Consider the following 21,771-nt stretch of genomic DNA (forward strand, 5'->3'; position numbering starts at 1 on the left):
TCTTCATCAGGGCTTAGATACACCAGCGTTTCCTACACTTGTGTGTGTGAGTGTGTGTGTTAATGGTTCAGTGGTTCCTTTGAAAGTCAAAAGGCGACATGAAAATGTGACCATTCTATCGTGGTGTCCCACAGCTCTTTTCAGTTGTTTTTACCACGTATTTCTATGTACATTAGGTCTCAAACGTAAAGTTTTTGCCTTTATACAGCTGCTATCTTTGATTCATCTTCCAATTCTTATTATCCATGCCAGTCAATGTTGCTTCATCAGGAAGGACTCTCAGCTGGAGAAGCTGTCTGTGCTGGAATCCTACTTCATCCAAACGCAGAGCCAGATGAAGCAGGTGGAGGAGAGGCTCAGGAGCCTGGGGCTCGCCATGCAGAAGGCCAGGGAAGTGCGGCGGGTCAAATTCCTTGAGAAGTACTGCCCACTTGATAAGGTGCTTTTTTACTGTTTACCTACTGCTTTTTAAAATTCAACAGGAAAGAAAGAATAGTCTGATAACCAGTCTAACGATCTAATAGTTTTGTAGAATTTGATAAGAGAGCAGTGGTAGGCATAAAGAGTCAGCTATGCACAAATCTTAAGAAAGGAGACTGGTTGATTTTTTTTCCACTGAAACTGTGTTATGTTTAAGTGTGTCTCATGGCCTTATGTTCCATGTAGTGAAGTCCCTCTGGGATTGTTCCATAGCTGCACACACTGAGCTGTGTGTGCTGATCTGCCTGTGCTTGACTCAGTGAAATAAAGTGTCTACATGCTGTTGCCTCCTCTGTCTGACATGTGCTTCTGACCTGTGTGTTTGTGTTGGGCAGGTCCTGGAGACTCTGCAGGCTCCAGTGGACAACCAGTTTGATCTGAGCTGTCTGTCTGAGGTCATAGGGTTAAGGTTGGTCCAATCAGACACGCTGACAGAGTAGAATGTTCTCAAGTAGGGCTTAATGCTAATGCTGCTATAAATAATAACAATGAAAGTACAGGACCCTTGTACATAATAGAGCTATGGTGTAATCAGTTTTCTCACTGGACTGACCAGTTTAAATTCATTCATTGGATTTATATAGTGCTATAAATTGCATTATGCATTCATGCTCCACTCTGTACAGAGAGACTAATGGAAGCAAGGCTGCCAATCTAAAGTTAGAATCGATGATACATGTGGATCATTATTTTATATACTTAATATGAAAACAAATGAAACAACTTGGTAGAAGAAAAAAGTGGCCAATGTCTTTCAGTTAAAAACTGCAGCAAGTAAAAGGGAGTGGCTGTGTGGTGGGGGAAGTAATGGTGCCTTGAATACAGAAGAAGTAAAATACTGATGAAATGAACCTGTACCTATGTACAGGCATTTTTTTCTTTCAAAACACAATTATTGTATTACAAAATTAATTTGCTTGTGTTCTGTGTGTTATGTATCCTGTCTGTAATTACTGAATTTTGTATGAATTAAAGTTCAAACATGAGGTGTCCTGGGCCACATCAGTCAGTAGAGAGTCTAACCAGGATCTAGGCTAAACTGATATCATGGATCCAATAGCCGATACCCTGGATCGACACAATATTCAATACCAGTATCAGCATCAGTGCATCCCTAATTATAACAATAATAAGTTTTAGTGCCCTACATTAATTTCCTGCACTTTGATGCATCATAACAGAGCCCGTCTTCAGCCTGGATGTGGTCGAGTCACTAGTGGCTGATAATGGAGTACAAAATGACATCAGGTCCAATGCTGTTCCACCTCGCACCAGTCTTGTTGTAGGACTGTGTTGGTGCTAGTTGCTGGTGTGCTGCTCCCACTTTATTTTACATCTCACATCAATGGATCTATATGTATATAAGGATAATTTTCCACTCCACATATGGACAAGATGGGAGAGTTACTTCCCTGTTCTGTACTGATGCTAATGTAGGTAGTATCTACCAATATTTTGCGAGAATACAACAGGGTGCAATGGGGCAACAAATTGGGACATTTAAAAGTAGATGTTGAATATTGTGTTTCTTTTAACCAAACACAAAGAAGTAATTTAAAGGCTGTCTATTTTAGATGTGGACTTAACATGGGCATTGTGGAGGAGACTTTAACTATGGTCCTGGACTTCTCAAACCAGTGAGTATGTTTTATGGGACAAAGTGGTGATCCTTATGTGAAAAAATATCTAATCTGTGCAATAATAATCATTTTATTGTTCATTTTGCCTTCATTTGATATATTTTCTACTGGATTGGGTTATGTTAAGTATATATAATTTTGTATGTTTTAGAAAGGACATTGCACAAAACAAGGGGGCTCATTGGCTCCAGGATGACAGCAGGTCTAAAGACCCAGGCAGCAGCAGTCCAGGCAGCAGGAGCCCCTCTTCTGCAGGCTCCCCCAGCCCCAGCCTCTCCCGCCAGGGCTCTCATTGTTGCCTGGCCCCAGACATCATCATCGAGGAGGTGATGGAGGACAGCCAGCAGGGTCAGTGTTGGGCACCTCACCACACATACATGCACACACAGGCATACGGAGACTTACTCTCACTGTTGTGTACAACTATCAAGTTGTGCTTTTTTATGTTAATGCTCATGCTAGCAAGACGAACAATTGGAGTTGTGAATACTTTGGGTCAAGTGAACACAGATCTATTGTAAGCAGTAGTAAGTTGTACTTCTAACTAGTTTCAGCTCAAATGTTGAGCTATTTTTTTGTCTTAGTCTATTCAATAATAGTATTAGTATTTTTCAGTAAAACATCATTTGAAGGGACAATGTTTACATTAATCTTTATTAATACAGACAGACAGTGTTGCAAATATAATCCAGATGGATATTTGCTTTGTTTTCTGTTAGTGTCCATTCCTCCCACTGGCCCCCAATTAGCCAGTGGGAAGACCAGGAAGAAGGCGAGGAAAACACTGTCTACAAGTTACACTAGAGCTGGTAAAAATCAGACTCTTTGAGCCTGGCCAAGATTACGATTGGTCTAATAATTCAGCATGTGAACAGATATGTGACTATATGCTTATATTTCAGTGACCCAGTGGGTTGTGGTGACCCATGTGGTAAACCCCAATCACTTCTATGTGCAATATGTGGCTGAGAAGAAGGAGGGCGAGCTCTTGTCCAAGAAGATCAACCTGTACTGCTCCAAGTCAAGCAGTCTCCTGTGTGCCCGCCACACACTAGACACAGGTGAATGTAGCCAACAGGACACCTATCTGAAGCTGAAGCACATATAAGATACACACAGTGTGGCCATGGTTTTACTCATATGGCTTCAACTGTAGTTTTGGTGACTTTTCAAACCCTCCTCTGAGCTATTTTTGTCAAAAATGATGAGTGCTGATGAAAGTGGCATGAATTTTCTCTTGTTCTTGTCATTTTGAGTGTAAAAATGAGAGCACAGATGCTGTGCTGATGCTCTTGTGTTTGTGTGTCTCGTAGGGTCTCTGATCTTTGTCAAATATGAAGATGGTCTGTGGCACCGGGCCAGAGCGATGGAGGTGTTTCAGGTTGGATACACTAACACTGTCAAATGCTGCCCAGTCAATCAGATAGCCAGTGTGCAAGTGTTTTTCATCGATACTGGTCTGACCACTGTCATCACCATCAAAAGGTCCCCATTCTGAAACAGTCACTTCAGTGTGGTCATGACACTGGTGTTATATGTGTTGTGTTTGCACAGTGAGGACAGAGAGTCTGATGCATTACTCAAGGCAGTCAACAACTACCTGCGCAGAATGACGGACATGGCCAAGGCTGAGCTGGACTCGTTTGCTCCACAGGCCATCCGCTGCTGCCTCAAGGATCTGGTGCCCTATGACCTGGTAGCACATGCACTACTCTCACTGGTTGAATAGGCTATAAGTTTGCATTCATGTGAAATCACAACATTCTTAACTGGCCATAATTTCGGGACTCGCGCTGGTCCCACAAGATTTAGAAAGTCAGTAAAATCACTTGTACCACACTGACCTTGACGCGGTGCTGCAAGAAGTCTATCTTTGCCTCACTCCACAGCAGTGACTTGACGTCAAGCTGACAAAATCACATGAACGAAACAGGAAATCAGATGCTCAGATACGGTGTATTTTCAGAATAAAATATCCCTGCACACTTCTGGTACTTCGCAAATATACTTACCCAGTGTAGAGAGCCACAGTATCCAAAAGCACAATAAAGTGGTATCCAAAGGTGCAAGAAAGTGATCGTAGTGTGAAATGCCGCTGTTGTTTCCCAAAAGGCTTCTTGTACATGCTAATGTGTCACGTGAACACCTGACTAGAGCATGAATCGACGCAAATACGTTGTCTTAGGAGTGCAGTTTCCACAGCAGCAAAGCAGTAGAGACGGCAGTCAGTGGGGCATACAAATCACAATAAAACCGCACTGTCAGTGTACACTTGGGGTAAAGTCCTATTCGCATGGCACTAGTTTTACCTAGGGATGTCTGTAAAATTGCAATTACCCCACTGTGTTTTTTGTGTACATTTGCACGTGATAAGCAATGTCAGTAAAGTACCTGTTTTTACGGACTTCATGCCAGAAATGATAGACTGATAAAAACACCAAAACAAAACAAGAATCTTTTAATTCATAATGTCGCCAACATTGCTTTTGTTTTCAGTTTGTTTTTAGCGGACTGCACTTGGACTCTAGCTTCATCATGTTTCTTACCCCATTTATGCGATCGGCAGTCACAATGACATCCATGTGATCAGAATTCTCATGAAACAGCCGCAGGTTCTCTTTTAATCCATCCACGCTATATGGCCCCTCCATCTAGACTTTTCAAAGTTTGCACCTAAAGCACCCCAACTTCTTCATAGAGGCTCCATGCTGCTGGTCCTCGGTTGCCACGACAATGGGGTTGTACTTCCAGGTCATGTTTTTACCGCAATTTTATGTTTTTACTTTTTTCATTGTAGAGAAAAACTATTTCTTCAATCAAACTAGATTAGAGTATAATCCAGTCAATCAGTGTGAGATCGCCACTGCATGAGCCTTAACACGGGACTAGAATCCCCTGAGAACCTCTGAGTTTGTAGAATTACAGGAGGAATTTTTGCAGACATAGACTATTGACTACATCAAATTCTAGAACCAGAATGCAACATATGTCTGTTCTTGTGTCACAGAATTGGTCAAATGAGCATCTAATTCGCTTGTATGGAGTTGTCCAAATAAAGACTAATCTTGCATGTTTAGTGCAGGATAAAACATGACCTTTTTCCAATCACAGTATGATTTTGCTGTGTGTAGACCAAAGGCTGGACTAAAGAGGCGCAGGTTGAATTCCGCAGTATGGTCAACGCCACAACCGTGAAGATGCAGACTCTGGGACAGGATAAACACTCCCTGCTGGTGGACCTGAAGAAAGTCCCTGTGAACAGGGCCAGTGGCCCCCACATATCAGTCCGAGAACATTTGGTTTTTATTGAGGTGGCCAGGTACATATAAGTCTGTCTCAAAAAATGTGAATATCATGAAAAAGTTCAATATTTTTTGTCATTTCAGAAAGTCAAACACATATAGACTCATGACACATACTGAAATATTTATCTATTTTGAATTTTAATGATTATTGCTAATAGATAATGAAAACCCAAAATTAGAATATTAGATACATTTAATATTAATGTCAGGCTTCTGAATATTGTGTTCATTTTTATGCACTTAATACTTGGTTGTGCCTCCTTTGGCATGAATTACTGCATCAGTGCGCCGTGGCATGGAGGAGATCACCTTTGTGGCTCTGCTCAGGTAGACTGGAAGCCCAGGTTGCTTTGATAGTGGACTTCAGGTCATCTGCATTGTTGGTTCTGGTGTCTCATCTTCCTCTTGACAAAACCTCAGAGATTCTCCATGGGGTTCAGGTCAGGTGAGTTTGCAGGCCAGTCAGGCAGAGTAACACCATGGTCAGTGAGCCATCTTTTGGTACCTTTGACTGTGTGAGCAGGTGCCAAGTCCTGCTGGAAAATGAAATGAGCGTCTCCATAAAGTTTGTCAGCAGAAGGAAGCATGAAGTGCTCTGAAATGTCCTGGTAGATGTGTTGACTGTGGACTTCACAAAACACAGTGGAGCAACAGCAGCAGATGACATGGCAGACAAAATCATCACTGACTGTGAAAACTTCACACTGGACTTCAAGCAACGTCGATTCTGTGCTTCTGCATTCATCCTCCAAACTCTGGGACCTTGATTTCCAAAAAATATGTATTAAAAAGCCTGACCTTCTAATACCCCAGATTTAGCTAACTATAAACACACTATCCTTACAGACATTACAAGAAGCAATTCAGTTTCAAGAGATCAAATAACCAAGCCTACCTTGTGGTCGTCTTCAAGTGGATGAAATAGAAAAAATGACTAAAAGAGTAAAATGTGTTTATTGGTGCTTTTATTGTATTGTTAGCTGTGGCCTCTAAGTACACTCATAGGTGGAAAGACCGCTCTTCGTCAACCAAAGATCTTAGCACCAGGGTGGCTTGTCGTGGGTCACTCTATTAAGAGTGGCAAGCCTTGGCGCTGGGGTGACCGATGGAAGTGAAACTTGGGTAGCAGTATCCCTGTGTACTCATGAGTTCCAGGTTGGCCCGTAAGAGTTCTATGCAGCAACGTCAGCTGTCTCAGTGGAATACTCCGTAGGCTCCCTCCGGCTTTATGTACAATAAATACATGTACACCTCTGACTCCTGCAATCAGGAGATCTAAAGGTAATGATGCCATGACCTGATATTTTTAGATTCGCCTGAGAGCCTTGGTAAAAACCTTGAGTGAGTCCAACAAATGCATTCATTTTGCACTAGTATTTAGAGTCTCCCCCTCCCATACTCGTGCATCTGCACCTTTAGATATCCTGTTACAATGCAGAGCTCATCAAAATAGCATGGAAATTCCTGGAAAGTTCATCAAAATAGTCAACATAGCAAGGTTGCACAAAAAATAATTACATATGTTTGTAAAGGCGAGACCTGCTGCAAGACACTAACAGGATGCGGTTACATGATTCACTCCACTGGTGCAGAAATAAAGGTCAAGACATCACACTTCAAATGCTACATTTCTTATTTTCAATTACCATCACTTCTCTACTTTTAATGTAATGAAAAAAGTAAGAATTTCAAAAATAAAGTAAAAAATAAAAATAAAAATGAGAACATGAAAACTTAAGGAGCAAAAGCTTCACTCTCCTGGATGCAAGAAACTTGGGAGAGGTGGTAGATTCTCATCACAGTACTTTCTTCCTTCACCATGATTTGCAACAGGATTCTCAACAATATGCAAAATGTATTTTTATCTGAAAAGAGACTTTGGACCACTGAGCAACTGTACAGTTGTTTTTTTGTCTGTGCATAGTGGCTCTTGATGCACTGACTCCAACCTCGGTGCTCTTTATGAAGCTCCTCCAAATTCTTGAGTCGATTTTGCTTGAGAATCCTCTCAAGGCTGTGGTCGTCCCTTTTACTGGTGCACCTTTTCCTACCACACTTTTTTTTTTTCCTTTCAAGGTTCTCTGAATCTGTTTGGATACAGCACTCTGAACTACCAGCTTCTTTAGTAATTCTTTCAGTTAATTAGCTGATTACAGAATGACACCATGACTTTCAACTATTCATTTTTCCACACTGTTCTAATTCTGGGAGAGAACAGAAATGGGGTTTTCATTATCTGTAAGCCATAATGTCAAGAAATAAACACAGTAAAGCTTCACTCCATTTATCATGAATCTGTATACTATATGAGTTCGGCTTTCTGAAATGACTTATATTCTCAAGTGTGTGCATCAATGATACAACTGTGTGCAGATTCTACTCTCCTGTGACAGTCCGTAAGAAACTCCTACTGTACTACCCTCCAGTCAGCCCCCAGACCCGCACTGAGCTCAACGCTGTGGTGTCTTATATCCACACCCCAGGAGACTTCTACATTCAGCTGGTACCACACAGCACTGGTCACACTACATTCAGCGGGTACCACATTGGTACCACTCAGCATACATAGTTTTATATACGTAGTTTAGTTAATTCAAAACCATGTGAACAACAATTAGTTAAATGAAAACATGCTCTCTGATTGTTGTTGCTTCCTATGCCCTGACTGACAGGTGGATAACATGGAGTCACTGCTTCTGTCGGACAAACTTCAGAAGTTCTACAGTGCTCCTCCAGAGTCAGAAGAGGAGGACCTGCGCATCTACTGCCCTGTGATTGGAGAGGCCTGTGTGGCTCTGTTTGAGGACAAGATGTGGTACAGAGCTCAGATCACAGGTACTCTTCTACCACACACACTGTTAGGATTGAATGGCATTCAACAGAGAGTCGACAAACCCTGAGTTCAAGAGTTAACACTCAACCTGCAACCAAATTAAGCCAATCAAGGTTGGCAGTTATAGCTGCTAATCTTTAATCAGGGTCCTCATTCACTAGGTGCAAAACTAAAGAGCAGGTCAGGAGTGAGAGTGCTGACCGAGTACCTTGGCGGTGCGGGCACTTAGTAACGACGCTGTCAATTAAACTTCTGCTAAAGATAGCAGCAGCAACGAAAAAGGGGCGCTTGACTGGTCTGTTATCAATATTCATATCTTGATTTAACGACAAAACAGTGAAATAAGATTTTTGTGAGTGTGTTAATCTGAACATTTTGTCAGAACAATGGGCTTGACAGCAACAGTTAGAGAAAGAGGCCACCGTTTTTCTATAGAAGTCAACTGGACCAAGGCTCGAAGAAACCACTTTGTGTCCGTGTTCACTTCCTGTTTGGAAGGCTATCATATCAGCTATATCTATCTATATCTGTATCTCTATCTATCTCTATCTATCTATCTATATTCATACAGTTGTAGACAAAATAGTTGGTTCCCTGTTACAATGAAAGAAAAATCAACAATCATCACTGAAATAACTTGAAACTGATAAAAGCAAAAATAAATAAAAATTTACTGAAAATTGTCCAATGAAAATCAAACATTGCTTTTCACATGTGGTTCAACAGAATTATTAGAAAAAACAAAATAATGAAACTGGCCTGGACAAAAATGATGGTTCCCTTAACATAATATTTTGTTGCACAAGTTTTGAGGCAAACTGCAATCAAACGGTTTCTGTAACTGTCAATGAGACTTCTGCTTTGGTCAACTGGTATTTTGACCCACTCCATGTGAGCAAACTCCTCTAGTTGTCTCAGGTTTGAAGGGTTCCTTCTCCAGACAGCATCTTTCAGCTCATTTCCCAGATGTTCAGTAGGATTGAGATTTGGGCTCACAAAAGAACACTCCAGAACAGTCCAATGTTTTGTTCTTAGTCATTCTTGTGTGTTTTTAGCTGTGTGTTTTGGGTCATTGTCCTGTTGGAAAACCCATGACCTATGACTGAGACCGAGCTTTCTGACACTAGGCAACACATTTTGTTCCAAAAGACATCGTTAGTTTTGAGATTTTGTTGTACCTTGCACAGATTCACAACACCCTGTCCCAGATGCAGCAAAACAGCCCCAGAACAAAACCAAGCCTCCTTCATGTTTCACAGTAGGGACAGTGTTCTTTTCTTCGTCTGCTTCATTTTTGCATCTGTGAAATCCAAAGAACATTCTCCCAGAAACTTTGTGACTTGTCAATATGCAATGTGGCAAATTCAGTCTCACTTTTTTATGATTTTCTCTCAACAGTGGTGTCCTGACATGAAGTCACCTGTGATGCAGATTAGAGACACACCAACTATTTACAATCTTTTCTAGAAGTACCATCATTTTTGTCCAGGCCAGTTTCATTAGTTTGTTTTTTTAAATAATTCTGTTGAACAACATTTCAAAGGCAGTGTCTGATTTTCATTGGCTGTTTTTCAGGAAATTTGTATTTATTATTGGCAATTTTGTCCATGACTATATATCTATCTATCTATTTATTTATATTTATATTTATATTTATATTTATATTTATACATATATATGATAGTCACTGTCAACTTTAGCACACCTAGAATGACAGTGATGTGCTTTTGACTATGATGTGTAAAGGCTACCCAGATGGTAAGTTTGAACCCATCATTAATGTTTGAAAAAATAATTTCTTTCTCTTCTTCTCACTCAAACCACTGTTTTGCTTTTTGCTTTAGCTATAATACACACCTCACCATCTTCAAATAAATGTAATTTATAAGTTTTGATATTTAATCATACCAGTCAGATCACGTAAATGTTTCTTGCACTGTTTTCAGAGTTGCAATTGCTCTGAATCTTGTGGCCTTTATGTGTGTGTAGGTCATCCAGGTGGCAGAAAGGTGGAGGTGGTGTATGTGGACTTTGGTAATAAGGAGATCCTGCCAGTGACAGACCTGAGGAAGATCAAGGATGAGTTTTTCGCCCTCCCTGCTATGGTACAAACTACGTCCAACTGAACCTCTGCGTTATAATGTGCATGTCCCTTGACATGTGGAGTCTTGAGGGTTACCAGTGGGCAGAGTTAGTGTGGGTAAAAAAAAAATGCATTTTAAGAACATGCTGCATTCTTGTGGCTTTAATAAAGGTCTATGGGCTGTATTTTGCCCCTGGTGCTAGCGTTAGCAAGATAATCTATGTAAGTAAGTAAATTTTTATTTATATAGTGTTTTATCACAAAGATGCTTTACAGAGCATTATTCAGTCACTCCCTACCCCATGATGGTAATTCAGTGGCAAATAGTGTCAGTGCTACTGCTGAGAGGTGTGCTGTGCATAACCATCAGGTGCAGTGAAGGAAATTCAGGATGTGGTGTGGCACATTCAGTGATTTGACACAATCGTTAAAATAAAAATCTAACAAATCTATTGAAAAAGGCTATAAAAAGCCTTTTATTTGGAAATATATTAGGATGATAAATGCATACCCTTATTAACATGCCATATAGATGCCCTCCATGCAGCAGAGCACAGCCCCTTGCCCGCTTCCTGTATCGGCTTAGTACTGTTCTACAGTTTGGTTTGATCTGGATCTGTACAAAAGCTGCTCATTCACATGAGCCCATTTACAGCGCTCTCCTAAAGTGTGTTTTTTTTACCCTTTCTGCAGTCCTAATGCTGCGATGTGGCATTTACTTGCATCCTTGTTCTCTTTCTGTCATCAACATATAGTAGGTAGGCTACCATAAGAACCTTCGACAACTGTGACAACGCGGAGAGGAGGAGATACATGTCAGCAGAGCTTTGTCCAGCAGAGCTTTGTCCAGCAGAGCTTTGTCCAGCAGAGCTTTCTCCAGCTGCTCAGGAGAAATAGTGCGCATGAGCACTGCTGTTACAGACACCTGCGTATCTTGCTCTGATCGCTCATATCATGGTGCCTCCTTCTATAAGAGTGCACTGCAGTTCCGTCATTCCTAATCTCCATTTAAGGCACTGACCTTTTGGATGCAATGCCTGTGGGTCCCAGAGCACCCACACAAATCTCTGATCAAATCTCATAGTATGTCCAACACTTGCTTAAAAAGGAAATGTCTCGTTCTCCTCAATACTGATCTGTCCTATAAGTCACTTGTGGGGGCAAATGCAGGTTGTGCATTCCCTGTGTGTTAATGATTTAATCCATATCTGTGCACAAAGTGGTTAAATCAGAAACATTTATGATAATAAACACATTCCATAATCCACGAGGCATCTGCCTGTGTGGGACCAAATACAATAGACACCTGTGAGATCACAGTGTGAGCGATCAGCAGCACGTAGCAGTGGAAACTCACACCTCAGGTGAGAGAAACGGACTGCTAGGGCAGCAGGAGTGGAGAGGGAGAAAGATCAGCGAGTCTGTCTGTGTAATGTGAGGCAAAAGAATGGAAGAATACAGAGAAAACAAAAAAGGTTGATGTGTGTGCTCGGGATGCACGGGACCCAGCCAGTTCTCTCATGGCCCATCTAAAATTCAAATCCTGGCACCGCTACTAGTGTGTATATTGTGGAGCTGTTTTATTGTACCATAAATATTGCTTTTTTTGTTTTTTCTCCCCAACCCTTTTTGCTGCCTGGTTATGAGGCAAAGATTGCAGACATAACCCATGCTGGCAATGATTTTAAATACCACAGCAAACTGGTTCAGATGCCATCACCATATATGTACCTGTACCATCCCACTCCTGCCCACAGGGGTCAAATACAGCCTCTTTACACCAGCGCTAACATTTTGTATCTAGCAGGAGTCTGAGCAAGATACAGCGCAAAGTTTTTGGTCATCTTGGGATAAGTATTTCAGTCTGGAAAATATACTTAATGAACCTCACCTCCATTTTCTATTTCAACCATGCATTTAGATGTTGGAGCTCAATGAACAAGGGAAAAAATGACTTATGCAGTGCTAGCAAATGTAAATGTTGTGTTTTTTGTAATGCATTGTGAACACAGTTTGATCGCAGAATCAGTTTGATGATGGTTTATGGGCTTTAAAACAGAGGAGTCTTATCTATGACACATCTAAACTGGTAAAATGCAAATGGAGCTTTTATCAGAAGAATAAAAGAGAAGACTTTAGAGTTAGAGTTCAAAGTTGTCTTTAGAGAAGACAACTTTGGATTAATGCATTAATAAAACAAGTGTGAAAAAACTAAATATAACTCCAAGTATGTATTTGATGGGAGTGACAACACTTTAAAGTGTGCAGGTCATGAAAGGCTTGACACCACCTCATATTTCCACAGTACATATACAGATGTGTTCAAAATTGTTGGTACCCCTCTGCCAATGAAAGAAAAATCAACCATGGTTACAAAAATAACTTCAAACTAAGAAAAGCAATAATAAATAAAAATTTACTGAAAAATAACCAGTGAAAATCAGACACTGTTTTTGAAATGTTGTTCAATAGAATCATAAAAAAAAAAAAACAAATTAAGGAAATTGGCCTGGACAAAAATGATGGTTCCTCTAGAAAAGATTGTAAATAGTTGGACAATAGGGACATGTTAAACTTAAGTGTGTCTCTAATCTGCATCACCCGTGTCTTCAAACTTGTCCTCCGTCAGTCTGTCTGTTTAAATATGATGGATAAATATGACTGTCTGTGAATTAATGTCAAAATATACCTGTGACCGAAATAAATAAAATAAAGGGGACATGTGTCACTGTGCTGTTTGGAGACATGATGGACACAACACTGAACATGGACCAGAGAAAGAGAAGAAGAGAACTGTGTCAGGAGACTAGAAAGAAAATGATAGACAAGGAGGTTGAAGATAAAGACAATGAGACCATCTCCAAGCAGCTTGATGTTCCTGTAATTACAGTTACACATGTTCTTCACAAGTTTAAGGTCCACAGGACTGAAGCCAACCTCCCTGGACGCAGCTGCAATAGGAAAACTGTTACATTAAAGAGATGGATCATACGAATGGAACCAAAGAGCCCAGAACAACCTCCAAACAAATGAAATGTGAACTTGAAGGGCAAAGTACATCAGTGTCAGATCACACCATCCATCACTGTTTGAGCCAAAGTGGACTTCATGTGAGGACACCACTGTTGAGAGCAAATCAAGTCACAAAGCTTCTGGGAGAATGTTCTTTGGACAGATGAGACAAAACTGGAGCTCTTTGGCAAGACACATCAGCTCTATGTTCACACATGCAAAAATGAAGCAGACGAAGAAAAGAACACTGTCCCTACTGTGAAACATGAAGGAGGCTTGGTTTTCTTCTGGGGCTGTTTTGCTGCATCTGGCAAAGGGTGTTTTGAATCTGTGCAAGGTACAATGAAATCTCAAAACTATTGACGTATTTTGGAACAAAATGTGTTGCCTAGTGTCAGAAAGCTTGGTCTCAGTCGTAGGTCATGGGTTTTCCAACAGGATAATGACTGTTCTGGACTGTTCTGGAGTGTCCCACAGATTTCAGTCCTATTGGACACCTGTGAAATGAGCTGAAACATGCTGTATGGAGAAGGAAACCTTCAAACCTGAGACAACTAGAGCAGTTTGCTCACGTGGATTGGGTCAAAATACCAGTCTCATTGACAGTTACAGAAATCGTTTGTTTGCAAAGTTTGCCTCGAAACTTGTGCAACAAAATAGTTAATGGTACCATAATTTTTGTCCAGGTCAGTTTCATTATTTAGTTTTTTCTAATTCTGTTGAATCACAGGTGAAAAGCAATGTTTGATTTACTTTAGACCATTTTCAGTAAATTTTTATTTATTTTTGCTTTTTTCAGTTTCAAGTTATTTCAGTGATGATTGTTGATTTTTCTTTCATTACCAGAGGGAACCAACTATTTGGAACAGATCTGTATGTGCCTCTTAAAGCTGTAGTCGACTCAAAATGTATGTATGACATGGCATACATAAACAGGGCATGGCAAAAGTTTTTAAATGGTTAGGATTTTGTGCATGTATGCAGAGGTACCAATAAACAGCCTCTTCTTAAGTGAAAAGATTCCAAAACTAATAAAATAATTATATAGAGTTTTTAGATTTACACTGACTGCAGGGTGGATAGGGTTCATATCTACCGCAGGTTCCTTGCTGATTGCATGTTACACCAACTACCACAATCTGCGGTGCATAATCAGCCAAAGCAGCATGGTTTTGTGTGGTTTTACGTGATAATTGTGACCTGAAAACTGCTCCAAACTGCAGCGGTGTTTGGCAAAAACAGACTTCTTGTGGATTCTTTCCCAGACCTACACCTCACCTGCACTCGCACTCCACTGAGGTCAGTTTATCAGCACAGAGTTCAGAGGTCAGTGTGGCAGGGTACATTTGTTTTAAAGACTTTCTAAGTCTTGTGGGACCTGCGCGAGTCCCACAAAACACCAAACTTCAGTCTGTTTATAGCTGATATAAGACACCTCTGTCCATTTAATCTATTACAGGACTACAGCTAGTTTTTTTGTATTTAAGAGTGTGTAAGTTCATTTCCTCTAGGCTTGTGTAGGGTGGGGCAGTTACATTTTCTGGTCTGAGTGGCTGGTTTTCTAGGCTATCCACTGTTGCCTCTCTGATGTGGTTCCCTTGGATGGAAGGAGTTGGAGTGAAGCGTGTTCCTTTCGCTTTATCAGCTTGGCCAACCACAAACTGGTGACAATAGTGGCTACAGGTACATCATGTTGGTGTGTCACAGATAAAGTGTACCCTTTCCAGTACATGTTTATCATGTAGTCTTGTTGGAAAGCCTTTCCCTATCCCAACAGCCAAAAGACGTCGGCATGGACCTGTCCCTGTTAAACTGTTTGAGAGCAGCTTGAATGGACCACTGGAGAATATTGGGGAAAAGCTGGTGGAGGAGAAGCTGGCCTGTTTGAGAGAAGGGTGAGTGTGTTGCTTTCTTTAAACTACAAAAGCACCATTGGAATATCCTTGTCTTTTCTGGAAGGGAAGAAAAGGGATGCTAGAGAGCATTGTGAGGAGCAGTCCCTCATGATTAAAATGCTCTCCTAAACTGTACTGCTCTGCAAAGAGGACTCCACTGTCCTCTCTGCAGAGCTTCTTTTGTAACCGATCAGAAATGCGTAAAACGTGCATGCAGAGAGGACTCCACTGTCTTCTATTCATGAACATGTTTTACACATTTCTCATGGATTACAAAAATAACATCTGATTATGTGCATGGGTGAATTGATAAATCAGTTTAAAACAAGTGTTGAAATACCACCTAAAGCTGGGCTTATACTGTGTTGTCTTGTAGCCAGAGCAGCCGCACGTGCAGCAGCGAGGACTCTACAGTGTGGGACTCCCCTCTAGAGCCAGGCTCAGACAGGGACAGTGCAGCTGACCACACAGACATCTGCTCCCACTTCCAGCCCCAGCTCCCACTGCCCCTTCAGCTCAAGGAGGTCAAAGTACGGGTGACCCATGTCAACTCCCCTAGCAGCTTCTATGTGCAGCTCACCAAGTACGACCCGTGGCTCAAACGGTCAGTATGCTCTCCCACACCACTCTGTAAATGAGGCTCAGGTGTTTTCATTCTCTTGTGTATGCGGCTTTAAATATTACATGACATTTGTCAACTCCAGCATCTCATCTCAGGTAATCACTTGTTGATTTAATGACTAATTATACATTTTCTTATTATCAAATACAGTATTTGATATGTTGCATCGTTTGCAGATAGCAATATAAAGCTGTGTTGGATCTGTGTTTGATGTTTCAATTTCCTCAAAATATTAAACTTTTTAAATGGATCTCTGTGATCTGGCAGCTAGAATGGTCAAATAAAATGAGGGAAGTCAAACATAAACTTTTTACGATGTGAAAGCACAAGTTTGTAAATAAAAATATTTGCTGTACCATGTTGATAACAATTTGAGCGTTTCCCACATGATGCTCAGTGCATGTTAGTCTCCCATTAATATTCTTGGCAGTTTTCAATCAATTCTCATTTATTTTCATCTTCAGGAAAACATTTATATCCATGGCAGGCAATGAGTTTAAATTAAAAAAAAGGCTCAGATAAAGAAATGAAAGAATATATGCCTACAATCATAATAAATATAGCTGCAAGCAGCAATGATCAGCCCGTGCACGTGCCATTTTTCTAAATTTTTTATGTGTTGATTTTTTTTTTCCACTTTGGACAGTCCACACATTTATAAAACACCTTATCCCTCTGTCCATACCTCTCATCGTTGGGATGCAGCTGATTAAATCACATCCACTGTTAGTTTTCACTTCCAGGGGCTGTACACAGGTGTGGTCTTCACTTCAGTATGAAAGTTTTCAGTCATGTCTCTCACTTTTTGTTGTGGTCCGTGTCACCAGTCAATTTTATCCAATCATGGATAAAATGCTTCACTATTTCAGAAGACCTCTTGGTGGTCAGGACACTTCCCTCACTAAATCGAATGAACCGGTCAATAATATCGGTCCTAAGCAGTGTCTGTTATAGCTAAACCAAAACATTTGGTCATGAATATTTATGTATCTGTTGGTGATTCTTTGGGGTACAATGTAATGTTACCCTCTTCCATGCTTTGTCATCAGCTATTAGAACACTTTCACCTTTGTGTGGACAATCTTTGGCCCAATGAAACGTGTTTTGATCACTGTCCAAACTTGTCCAGCGGGTTGTGGAGTTTTGGGTCAGGCTCTCTATTGCCACGATTTTCCTTTTTGCCATTGCTGCAATGTTGCAAACACAGATTCTTGACTAACGTTTATTCCCTCTGTAGTGACACTAGTTTTTCCACCAAATATTCTCTAGAAAGCGTACTTCATAGAGACAATCGTTAATGATAAATACTCTACCAGCATTTCCATCACTATCGTTCGCACTCTGCTTGAAGCCACAGCGAGAGCCTGTTTTTCTTCTCCAAATCAGTAATAACTGTAGTGGAACTCTGTAGTTGCAACCAAATGTGAGATTTTAGGGGCCCACAGTGCCCCCCCCTTAATAAAGATACTCAATATTTGACAACAGATTCAGAATCTATGACCAAGAATCTATAATAATACAAGTGTTCAACTTCCTAGGTCTATTTTTATAAAGTTCTGGTCTCTCAAACATGTTTATAAATTAAGGCTTCAGAAAAAATGAGCATGGCTCCAAAATTTCAATGGGCCATAACTCAGGAACGACTCAAGGGACTGAGCTAAAATTTGAGATTCTTTCATTTGGTGATTTTAGAAATTTTTAGAAATTTTTTTCAGCTAAATCTGAGATGGCTCATAGGGGAGATTCCTTGAAAATGGCTGATTTCATATGGACTGACCCTTGTGTAAAAGGAGCAGTAGTGCGCTCTAGCTGTGAAGCAAGTTAAACATAAAAACAAGAGCTTCACTTCACATCAGTGCACTTTTCAGCCACTTGTACTTTGCGATACTAATAGGCCTTTCGCCACCATGCTCAGACCTAATAATGCATTTTATTTAATGGCGCCTTGCAGAGCTCTCAAGATAAAAAAAAAAAAAAAAAAAAGACAAGCAATAAAATTGCAAAAATGCAAGGTAAAAACAAAGAAATCTAGAGGTCACATGAGGACACAGGACAAACAATCATTTGATTGAATTAGGCTGATTGAATTTAATCTCATGCCTCATAGGCCAGTCTGAAGAGCTGGGTTTTTTAATGGGTTTTGAAAGAAAACATGGAGTCTATGTCACAGATGGATGATAGAAAGGAGTTCCAGAGTTGGGCAGCACAGCGACTGAAGGCGCTGGCCCCCATAGACAACAGGTGGGCAGGACGGACATCGAAGAGGTTGGCAGAAATAGACTGCAGGGAACGTGAGGCAGTATAACGGTGGGGGAATTGGACAAGTGGTGGGAGAACATGCAAGCTTCTCATGTGGAATTTGATAAGCCAGTGGAGATGACTAGATTGGGGTGATGTGGTCAGAAGTGGGGATCCTGATGAGCATGCAGGTGGCAGAGTTCTGGACCAGCTGTAGTTTATTCAGGAGAGAGTTACAGTAAACTAAGGGAGAAGTGACTAAAGCATGGATGAGCATAGTTGTGCTGTGGGGTGAGTGAATGTTCCATCCATCCATCCATTTTCGTCCGCTTATCCGGGGCCAGGTCGCGGGGGGAGCAGCCTAAGCAGGGACTCCCAGACTTCCTTCACCCCAGACACGTCCTCCAGCTCCTCCAGGGGGACCCCGAGGCGTTCCCAGGCCAGCCGAGAGACATTGTCCCTCCAGCGTGTCCTGGGTCTTCCCCGGGGCCTCCTCCCGGCGGGACATGCCCGGAACACCTCCCGAGGGAGGCGCCCAGGAGGCATCCGGAACAGATGCCCGAGCCACCTCAACTGGCTCCTCTCGACGTGGAGGAGCAGCGGCTCTACTCCGAGCTCCTCCCGTGTGACTGAGCTCCTCACCCTATCTCTAAGGGAGCGCCCAGCCACCCTGCGGAGGAAACTCATTTCGAGCGCTTGTATCCGCGATCTCGTCCTTTCGGTCACTACCCAGAGCTCATGACCATAGGTGAGAGTAGGAACGAAGACTGCTGACCGGTAAATCGAGAGCTTCGCCTTTCGACTCAGCTCCCTCTTCACCACAACGGTCCGATACAGCGACCGCATCACTGCCGAAGCTGCACCGATCCGCCTGTCAATCTCACGTTCCGTCCTTCCCTCACTCGTGAACAAGACCCCGAGATACTTGAACTCCTCCACTTGAGGCAAAGACTCCCCACCCACCCGGAGAGGGCAAGCCACCTTTTTCCGGTCGAGAACCATGGCCTCGGACTTGGAAGAGCTGATCCTCATCCCAGCCGCTTCACACTCGGCTGCAAACCGCCCCAGTGCACATTGCAGGTCCTGGTTCGATGAAGCCAACAGGACAACATCGTCCGCAAACAGCAGAGATGAAATCCTGTGGTCCCCAAACCGGACCCCCTCCGGCCCCTGACTGCGCCTAGAAATTCTGTCCATAAATACAATGAACAGAACCGGTGACAAAGGGCAGCCCTGGCGGAGTCCAACATGCACCGGGAACAGGTCTGACTTACTGCCGGCAATGCGAACACAGCTCCTGCTCCGGTCATACAGGGACCGGACAGCCCTTAGCAAAGGGCCCCGGACCCCATACTCCCAGAGCACCCCCCACAGGACACCACGAGGGACACGGTCGAATGCCTTCTCCAGATCCACAAAACACATGTGGACTGGTTGGGCAAACTCCCATGAACCCTCGAGCACCCTATGGAGAGTGTAGAGCTGGTCCAGTGTTCCACGGCCAGGACGAAAACCACACTGCTCCTCCTGAATCCGAGGTTCGACTATCGGCCGGATTCTCCTCTCCAGTACCCTGGCATAGACCTTACCGGGAAGGCTGAGAAGTGTGATCCCCCTATCCCCCTATAGTTGGAACACACCCTCCGGTCCCCCTTCTTATACAGAGGGACCACCACCCCGGTTTGCCAGTCCAGAGGTACTGTCCCCGACCGCCACCCGATGTTGAAGAGGCGTGTCAGCCAAGACAGCCCCACAACATCCAGAGACTTCAGGTACTCAGGACGGATCTCATCCAACCCCGGAGCCTTGCCACCAAGGAGCTTGCCAACCACCTCAGTGACTTCGGCCAGGGTGATGGATGAGTCCGCCTCCGAGTCCCCAGCCTCGGCCTCCTCCTCGGAGGACGTGACGGTGGGATTGAGGAGATCCTCAAAGTATTCCTTCCACCGCCGGACAACGTCCCCAGTCGAGGTCAACAGCTCTCCCCCGCGCACTGTAAACAGTGTTGGTGAAGAACTGCTTCCCCCTCCTGAGGCGCCGGACGGTTTGCCAGAATCTCTTTGAGGCCGTCCGATAGTCCTTCTCCATGGCCTCCCCGAACTCCTCCCAGCTCCGAGTTTTTGCCTCCGCGACCACACGGGCTGCAGCACGCTTGGCCCGCCGGTACCCGTCAGCTGCCTCAGGAGTCCCCCGAGCCAGCAAGGCCCGATAGGACTCCTTCTTCAGCTTGACAGCATCCCTTACTTCCGGTGTCCACCACCGGGTTCTGGGGTTGCCGCCGCGACAGGCACCACAGACCTTACGCCCACAGCTCCGAGCAGCTGCATTGACAATAGAGGCCGAGAATGAAGCCCACTCGGACTCCATATCTCCAGCCTCCCCCGGAATCCGGGAGAAGTCCTCCCGGAGGTGCGAGTTGAAGGTCCCTCTGACAGAGGGCTCCGCCAGACGTTCCCAACAGACCCTCACTACACGCTTGGGCCTGCCAGGTCTTTCCGGCTTCCTCCTCCGCCAGCGAACCCAACTCACGACCAGGTGGTGATCAGTTGACAGCTCAGCCCCTCTCTTCACCCGAGTGTCCAAGACACACGGCCGGAGATCAGATGACACGACGACAAAGTCGATCATCGACCTCCGGCCTAGGGTGTCCTGGTGCCACGTGCACTTATGGACACCCTTGTGCTCGAACATGGTGTTTGTTATGGACAAACTGTGACTAGCACAGAAGTCCAATAACAAAACACCACTCGGGTTCAGATCGGGGAGGCCGTTCCTCCCAATCACCCCTCTCCAAGTGTCACTGTCGTTGCCCACGTGGGCGTTGAAGTCCCCCAGGAGAACAACGGAGTCCCCGGTCGGTGCACTGTCTAGTACCCCTCCCAAGGACTCCAAGAAGGCCGGGTACTCTGCACTGCTGTTCGGCCCGTAGGCCGACACCACAGTGAGAGACCTGTCCCCGACCCGAAGGCGCAGGGACGCGACCCTCTCGTTCACCGGGGTGAACTCCAACACACAGCGACTGAGCTGTGGGGCAATGAGCAGGCCCACACCAGCCCGCCGCCGCTCCCCGCGGCCAACGCCAGAGAAATGGAGAGTCCAGCCCCTCTCAAGGAGTTGGGTTCCAGAGCCCAAACTGTGCGTGGAGGTGAGGCCGACTATATCTAGTCGGTAACGCTCAACCTCCCGCACAAGCTCAGGCTCCTTACCCCCCAGCGAGGTGACATTCCATGTCCCCAGAGCTAGTCTCCATGTCCGGAGATCCGGTCGCCGAGGCCCCCGCCGTCGACTGCTGCCCAGATCTCTCTGCACCGGCCCCATATGGATCCTCCTGCGGGTGGTGGGCCCACGTGAGGACGGCCCCACGTCGCTCCTTCGGGCTGAGCCCGGCCGAGCCCCGTGGGGGGAGGCTCGGCCACCAGGCGCTCGCTGGCGAGCACCCACCCCAGGCCTGGCTCCAGGGTGAGGCCCCGGTGACGCCAATCCGGGCGACGTAACTGGCCTTGCTCGTACACTCATCATAGGGGCTTCTGAACCGTTCTTCGTCTGACCCGTCCCCCCGGACCTGTTTGCCTTGGGTGACCCTACCAGGGGCATGAAGCCCCGGACAACATAGCTCCCGGGATCATTCGGGCACTCAAACCCCTCCACCACGATAAGGTGACG

The 21,771-nt window shown here is 43.9% G+C and overlaps 1 protein-coding gene across 1 annotated transcript in view; it reads left to right on the forward strand.

The window, feature by feature from the left end:
- The window catches only part of rnf17 (ring finger protein 17), a 55,255-nt gene that overhangs the window by 18,710 nt on the left and 14,774 nt on the right, over positions 1-21,771 (forward strand). The window contains exons 7-21 of the mRNA XM_055155438.1: positions 271-439; positions 816-889; positions 2,055-2,117; positions 2,272-2,468; positions 2,840-2,929; positions 3,023-3,181; positions 3,434-3,605; positions 3,675-3,816; positions 5,252-5,439; positions 7,799-7,928; positions 8,098-8,260; positions 10,248-10,363; positions 14,919-15,036; positions 15,131-15,248; positions 15,625-15,852. Of these exons, the coding sequence (XP_055011413.1) occupies positions 271-439; positions 816-889; positions 2,055-2,117; positions 2,272-2,468; positions 2,840-2,929; positions 3,023-3,181; positions 3,434-3,605; positions 3,675-3,816; positions 5,252-5,439; positions 7,799-7,928; positions 8,098-8,260; positions 10,248-10,363; positions 14,919-15,036; positions 15,131-15,248; positions 15,625-15,852 (2,127 nt within the window). The remainder of the gene's footprint in view (positions 1-270; positions 440-815; positions 890-2,054; positions 2,118-2,271; positions 2,469-2,839; positions 2,930-3,022; positions 3,182-3,433; positions 3,606-3,674; positions 3,817-5,251; positions 5,440-7,798; positions 7,929-8,097; positions 8,261-10,247; positions 10,364-14,918; positions 15,037-15,130; positions 15,249-15,624; positions 15,853-21,771) is intronic.

The sequence above is a fragment of the Boleophthalmus pectinirostris genome, unplaced genomic scaffold (assembly GCF_026225935.1).
Source record: "Boleophthalmus pectinirostris isolate CB_2022bp ecotype Guang Dong unplaced genomic scaffold, ASM2622593v1 HiC_scaffold_1, whole genome shotgun sequence".
In the NCBI taxonomy this organism is placed as follows: Eukaryota; Metazoa; Chordata; class Actinopteri; order Gobiiformes; family Gobiidae; genus Boleophthalmus; species Boleophthalmus pectinirostris.